This window comes from Hipposideros armiger, unplaced genomic scaffold (genome assembly GCF_001890085.2).
Source record: "Hipposideros armiger isolate ML-2016 unplaced genomic scaffold, ASM189008v1 scaffold_1868, whole genome shotgun sequence".
Taxonomy (NCBI): Eukaryota; Metazoa; Chordata; class Mammalia; order Chiroptera; family Hipposideridae; genus Hipposideros; species Hipposideros armiger.
Genome location: NW_017733218.1, coordinates 40,082 through 47,830, shown reverse-complemented (window position 1 = coordinate 47,830; position 7,749 = coordinate 40,082). Strand labels below are relative to the sequence as shown.

Here is a 7,749-nt window from a genome sequence, read left to right as displayed (position 1 = left end):
AAAGCTTTTACACTAATATGAATTTTTAATGTAATATAAAGTCAATTCTTTCTAGTCTATACAGTCTCTCAATTTACATTATATACTGACATACTGGACACATTAGGAAAATGTGTTAGTATGATTATGTGTAGAGGAAAATTGACACAAATAATTTCAAGGCTGCAACAATTGATCAAAGACTAGTAATAACTTGTAACATATTTATTATTGGAAAAGCTCCTAGAAATCCCAATAAGAATGGAGCAAATCTGTAGTATTTTTGCCTAGGACTAGTCCTGTGTTGCCCCCACCCCCGCCTCAGTTCAGTGAGTAAAAAAGAAGTGTAGTTTTTACAATTTGGAGAAGGCTGCAAAAATCAGTGGTGTTGTTGCCACAGGGGCAGACTTAATTAGCAGTCGGGGAGAGGGTGATAAATTGTCCACTATTTTTTAAGCTCAAAGTGCTGAATTTACAAGGCTAAAAAGAGGAAAACCCACACTTTTTCTAGTCTGAGCTTGTAGTCTCCTGTGTGTTCACACAGTGCCAGCCACAAATATAATGGAGAGAAAGCAAAAGGGAGAGCACAGCAGATGAGATGAAATTAGCTCTGTCTCCATTCTTGGCTAATGAAACCAATGCATACTTGTGCAGAGGAGATAAAGATGGTCCCAGTAAAAATAAAAGCCGAAGGGGACTTGGTAATGGGGAATTTTATTTTAATTGTTTTTATCACAATATAAAATGTAGAATGGAAAGCAAACAAATAAAAAAAATTGATAACCCTGTAATAAGAAAAAGAAACCGTACCCATTACATATAGGAAAATAATAATGTGATTAATAGATGAGTCCTTAAAAGAAATAATGACGAGCAGTAAGCAGGGAGAGACATATTCAAAGAGCTGAAAGTACTGGGGGAAAAAACACAACAAAACCTGTCAAACAACAATTCTAAATTCATCACAACAGTCATTCAAATAAAGGAGTTGCAATAAGGACCTTACACATACACAAAAACAGAGAATTCCTTGTTAGCTGACTTGCCCTCCAAAAACATTCTTCAAGCTAAAAGTAAATGACACTGGAGGTAACTCACATCCACGGGGAGGAAGGCGGAGCAGTAGAAACGGTAACCATGGGTAAAGTTAATCGTCTGTTCTTGTGATTTCTTTTTTTTTTAAATGATTACTTAAGGCATTAATTATAACACTGTTTGGTTGGTTTTATATTATATACGGATGCAACTTTGTGTTGGTAAATGGGCACCTTGTTCGGGGGTGGGGAAGAAATCCTGATTTGTTGACATTCGCTTATTTCTGTGGTGCAAAAATCCCTAGAATAATTCATTTCAAGTAATCCTATATAAGTCATGAATGTCAGGTCACAAAGGATTCACAAACCAGTGCTGCCTGGCTCAGTACAACACTGTTAGAAGGAATAGTAAGAACCCAACAGAGGGAGGAGAGGAAATAAAGCTATGTTGGTGCTTAGTTTCTATATTTTACTGAAATTTATTGAATGAACTTGAAGTAGACAGTGATGAGTTAAGGATATGTTTGTAATATCTACAGCAACTACTAAGAAAATTTAAAAAAATTACCAAACCATCCACAGAGGAATGAAAATGGAATGCTAAAATAATATTATCTTAAATGATTTCGTTTAAGACAAAATATGTCAGGAAACATGGAAGAAAAAAACCTAAAGACATGCACGTAGAACAAAGAGCAAAACAGCAGACCTGAATCCAACTATACCAATAATTATATTAAATGTGAATAAAATAAACATTTTAGTCTAAAGATAGAAGTTTTCATACTGAGTAAAAATGTAAGACCTATCTATATGCTCTGTATCATAGATGCACTTTATATTCAAAGGCACAAAAAATGAAAGTAAAAGGATGAAAAATGACATACCCTATAAAGTGTGACCATAAGGGAGCTGAAACGTTCATTCTAATATCTGACAAAAAGCTATTAAAACAAGAAATATTATTAGAAATAAAAGGAACAGTTCAAAAGCTTAATGATGGCATTACAAGAAGATAAAACAATTTTAAACATACGACCACCTAACAAAAGAACTCACAAACACATGAAGTAGAAACTGACAAAATTAAAAGGAGATATAAACAATTCAATGATTACAGTGAAGATTTAAAAGCTCCCATGTCACCCCAATGAATAGAATAAAAATATTTAAAAAGATATAAGGTGACAAATAAGTATATGAGAAGATTCTCAAAACCATTAGTCTTAAAAAACATTCAATTAAAACTGTTACAGATCAGACTTCTTGTTCTGGAAAGATAGAGGTGGATGTTGTATATTTCTCCCCTAAACACAGCTAAAATCCCTGGACATTACACATAAAAGAAACAAACATAAAACGATTCAAAAGGAGAAGAGAAAGATGACAGAACTGGGAACTCGGGACCTGATGAGTGAGATAGCAGTGAGCTCCCTGGAGTTTCTTTTTACCTCATTTATCCCAGACTGGAGGCTGGAGAGGCCAGCAAACCACAAACACCCATGGGCGCAGACCAAAGTCCCAGTCAAAGGACCGCGAAAAGAGCAGGCTGGCAAGATAGAACACTTTTAGATGCTAACTGCTTTATTCCTACCAAAAACCATAGAAAATTTCATTGAAAATACCAACAAGGAATATCGGAAAAATCAAGACATTCTCAGATAACGAAAAACTAAAAAAAAATGTGTCACCACCAGGCCTGCTCTAATAGAACAGCTAAAGGGAAACATCTAAGCAGAAAGTAAATGATAAAAGAGGGACTCTTGGATCATCAGGAAGGAAAAGAAAACAAAGAGTAAAAATCTTATTAGATATATAGACTTTCCTTCTCCTGTTTTCTAAATTGTTTCATAGTTGAGGCAAAATTATAAATTGAGGGAAATTATAACATTCTGTCATGTGATTCTCAATGTATATTCATAAAATATTTATGAGAATTATAAATGAACACAGTAAAGGCACAAAAGGGAGATAAGGCTTATCCATGTTACTCAAACTGCTGTAGGCTGTGTAGACTGTGTCTTATATACAGTGGTCACCCCTTATCCATGGTTTCAGTTACCTGCTGTTTCAGATGCCTACGGTCAACCAGGGTCCAAATGTATTAAACAAAAAATTACAAAATGAAAAAACTCAAGTTTCAGCTGTGTGTCGTCTAAGTAACATGATGAAACTCCCTGTCCCACTGCGTCCTGCCCAGGACATGAAGCCTCCCTTTGTCCAGCATCTCTACGCTGCACATGCCCCCGTCCCTAATGTTAGTCGCCTGCAGCTCTCTTGGTTATCAGAGCCACGGTCACAGGATCAGGGCTTGTGTTCAAGTCACCTTTATTTTACTTAATAATGGTCCTAAAGCACCAGACTAGTGATACTGGCAATCAAATACGCCAAAGAGAGGCTGTAAAGTGCTTCCTGTAAGTGAAAAGGTGAACATTCTCAATTTAATAAAGAAAGATGAGAAATCATCTGCAGAAATCACTAAAACCTACAGTAAGAAATAATGTTCCATCCGTGAAATTGTGAAGGAAAAAGAAATTTGTGCTACTTTTGCTTTTGTATGTCAAACTGGGTGGGTAAGTTAAACATATTTTGAGAAATGAGACAGATCATATTTACATGACTTTTATTACAGTATATTTTAATAATTGTTCTATTTTATTATTAGTTACTGTTCTTAATCTCTCACTGAGCCTAACTTATCAATTAAACTATATCACAGGTATTTATGTCTGAGAAAAAACATTGTGTGTATAAGGTTCAGTACTATCAGTGATTTCAGGCATCCACTGGGGTCTTAGAACATATCTCCACACATAAGGAAATGACTGTGTGTTTGTATATGTATATACATATAATATATACATGATCATCTATATAAGATATATATAATACATACTATGTATATAAACAGATTAGTGCATATATGCAAATATAGAATTATAATTGCATATATACATAATTATGAAAGGATAATCTTTACTATAAATTATGATCCCTCAATAAGATAATGATAATGAAGGAAAACAATAAAACTTAGAAAGTAATGTTGGCGACTGTCTTCATGAGCCTTGACTGATTCCAGAAGTAGATCCAAAATGATCACTAACACCCAAAATGATCAAGTAGACTGTGCTAACATTAATAAATTCTGGTCATTCAAAGACTCCACTATGAGAATAAAAGTGTAGGTCACAAGGTCAAAAAAGAGCTAGCTGTATCTTATAAATAAAAAAATGAGCTCATAACCAAAATATATAATAACAAGAACTGCGAGGAAGGAAAATGACAGACAACATGCAGGAGAAATGGACCAGAGACATGACAGGTACTTGTCATTCTCACAGAGGAGAATGTCATGATTAGTAGCCCAAAGGATGTGTTCACCCTGAGAGTAATCAGGAAAATACCTATTAATGTCATCATGATACTTTCCTATAATGATAAAAATAACATTCAAATTCCTGATATACTAAGTTTTAAATTAAAGAACTATTTGGTAAAAATGTGTATTTACTAATAAACAAAAAAAAATGCTGGTAAAATTTAATAAATTTGACATATACATTTATGACCCTGCAATTTTATTCTGAGACATAGAAGACAATACATTATAGCTATACACACATATAATTATTATAATATAATTTTATATTTAAACTATTATAAATATTGTGCTTACATAAATACAATATATTCTACATAATGTGTATATAACATATAAATTTTAAGTATATTATAGTATTTGGAACTTCTATTTCATGTTCTGATTTGTATATACATGGGTCCTTTTAATTTATAAATATTTGCACATCCATGGTATTTTTAGATCCCTTGATATAATTTAAAATTATATAGCAAAATAAATAGCAAAACTTATTTTAGACAAAAAGCATTTATACACCATGGTTGTCTATGGGAAGTAGGAACTGGAAATTATTAAACGTGCATTAATGGCATGAAATATAAATAAGATATTAGAGTTAAATAACAGAATATTAACAGACTTTAAAATAAACTACAAATAAATAAAAAATATGAATGAATACTACAAATATAATATAGACCAAATAATCTTTTAATAAAATATAGAAAACATTTAAAATCTTACCATTTCTTCTTCATTATCTATATAAAGCAGGTTAGAGTTCTCGGAAGCACAGGCCATCTGACTCTCATTCCATGCTTTTCTTTCAGTGCCAATGTAATAACAACTGTTGGAATATGTTAACCACTCCTTTGGACATCGACCACAATGACATGCTGAAGAAATTATTATTCAAAACCAATTTGAATTAAAAAAATAAAAATAAATTTACATATTTGCATAAATATAAACATATATGTGCATAACATTGCTATGCATCCTCACTGTCTGGTACATATAACACCAAACACAATCACACACACTCACAGACAAGGGTCAGCCTCTCACCCCCTAATGTATGTGCCCAAATAAAGAAAACACACTAATATAAATATCCACCCTACCACACATCATGAAAGTAAATGAACAAAACCACGTTTTTAGAATAGCAAAATTATTTGTCTCATAGTAGCAGGAGGAAATGTAACAGTGAGCAGCAATGGGTATGGTGATTTAAAATGAACATTTCTTCATATTGTTGCATAAGAAGGAGCATTCTCCTAAAATTGTTATTTATGAACATTTTTGCCTAATATTATAATTTATATTTTCCAAAACAAAACCCTATTATTATTTTTGCCTACCCTGAGTTACAGAAGCTATAAACTGTACTAATATCAGAGCTTTGAAAATCATTCTGTACCTTCCTGGATCCCTGTTGTCAAAGGGAAATTGTTCTGCTCTGGAGTTACAGTAGCTAGAAAAAAAAAGTAATTCTTATTAAAAAATTAATATTGACTGAAATAAATCATAATACTTTTTGTTTCTTACTTTGAAATTTTGTGTAATGTTTGGGATTAGAATAATCTGAAATAAAATTGATTTTACAAAGAAAAAACAATGAATTAATGAAGATTGGGGAAATATATTTCAAAAGCCTAAAGGATCAAATGGCACCAGAGTATTTGACTTAATCTATCTCAATAATTAGTTTGTATTTCTTGATAAGGTCTTTAAGCCTCCTAAAGCATGTCTTTGAGTTATGATGTAAGAATTTTTATGAATATATGTACATATATTTACAAAATGCTCTCTATAATCATTCCGATATTTATGTCTTTGACAAATTCAGTCAGCACTTTCACATTTAGTCTAAATGCATGCGTTATAATTAGAGGCCTATTCCATAGTATTATGAAATGTTTAGAGGCATTGGCAATCAATCATTAAAGTGAAAAGTTCCTTTATAATCTTTCAAAAATTTGCTTACGGGGAGTAACAGCTATTGTTAGCACAGTGGACAGCAAGACAAGGCAGATGAGTCCCAGGACCCCAGCAATGAGCTTCTCTGGAGGTGATGGAAAATCTACAGGGAGAGAAAGGGAAACACTGAGGAAGTGAGAAGGGGTAATTGTTTAGACAATTTACACACAGAGAGCCTTCCTGAACAGGAAATCATAAATATAACCTTGGATCCCAGGCCCATATCTACCATTGCATCTTCCTCTCAGACTATATACACCACTGCATTGTCAGGGAATACAATGCTCCATGAGTTGTTGGTCAAAGACTACACATTATAACGACAACTGAGTAAAATTAGCCTCAGATTTCATATTAGAAAACTGTATTCCAACTTCAAACTCTGATCCCCACAAATAAAAAATGTCTCTCCACATATTCCCTACTGCTTCCCCACATCCCAGCATCCCAACTGCACATCCTAGAACAATTACACTGTGTATCTGTTAAACATCTTACCTTTGCAGTGGTAGTTCTTATCACTCCCTTGAATATCTTGTGTAGTGTTTTGAAGATTTAATTCTGCATAGGTTATTTCCTGCTCAGTTACTGAAATGGGGCTCTTCGTGTCCTTAGGTTTTATTTGCTGTCTCCTGGAGCCCTTAGCCAGATTCAGTTCTGCATAGGTTACTCTTTGGTTACTCATCTCTGCAGCTGAGTGGTGTCCGAGACTGTGTCTAAGGTAAGTGTACTTAAGAATGAATGGTATATGCAATGACGAGATCCCCCTGCAGTAAAAGTGGGTGGGGTAGAGGTGAGGTGGGCTCATGTCCCAGTACGAGAATCTAAAGGTCTCGTTTTAGATACGTTAGAGCTTTAAATAAGTGTCTCATGGTTAAATACATTCTTTTGAATTAAAATTTATTGGGGTGACAATTTTTAGAATTCTATATTTGACAATAAATATTTGGTTGGAGCAATGAAAAGCAATAAATTAGTGAGGAATAAAGAAGTTCATAAATAATAATATCCTCAATTTAAGTCAGATGACAGAGGAATATTTTTAACACCATTAGAATGTCTGTGTTAAAAATTAAAATTCTGTATTGGAAAAAAGTAACACAATATTTATGATTATTTTGAAATACAATAAGGTTAAAGACTGAGTGCTCACAGATGGGGAATTAGTAGTGTCGGCAGATATAGTAATTCCCTGCACTAAATTAATTTCATTTAGTGACTTACATTTATTTAGTAAAGGGAATGGGTTGTTGTCAAATCATCTTTTATTTTGAATCATTGTGAAGTTACGAGAAATTATAATTTTTAAAGAAATATTTCATATGTTGAAAAATGTTACAGACACACTAAACTTATTCAAAATCTAAAAAATATTGACATCAAAACAAC

At 33.0% G+C, this 7,749-nt stretch overlaps 1 protein-coding gene across 1 annotated transcript; it reads right to left on the bottom strand.

Annotated features, from left to right (window-relative positions):
- Positions 1-3,362: 3,362 nt before the first annotated feature.
- LOC109378323 (NKG2-A/NKG2-B type II integral membrane protein-like) lies at positions 3,363-7,067 on the bottom strand. The gene is made up of 5 exons (XM_019634751.1): positions 6,859-7,067; positions 6,368-6,463; positions 5,801-5,854; positions 5,122-5,273; positions 3,363-3,425 (listed from the first exon to the last, which is right to left on the bottom strand). Exons 1-5 carry the CDS (start codon positions 7,043-7,045, stop codon positions 3,363-3,365), a joined length of 552 nt encoding a protein of 183 aa, XP_019490296.1. The 5' UTR covers positions 7,046-7,067.
- Positions 7,068-7,749: the final 682 nt, after the last annotated feature.

Coding starts and splice junctions, on each gene's coding strand:
- LOC109378323 (XM_019634751.1), bottom strand. CDS start 7,045: ATGAGTAACCAAAGAGTAACCTATGCAGAACTGAATCTGGCTAAGGGC. Junction 5,274..5,800: donor GACAACAGGGATCCAGGAAG/GTACAGAATGAT, acceptor TAATTTCTTCAG/CATGTCATTGTGGTCGATGT. Junction 3,426..5,121: donor TAGATAATGAAGAAGAAATG/GTAAGATTTTAA, acceptor TTTCACTTACAG/GAAGCACTTTACAGCCTCTC.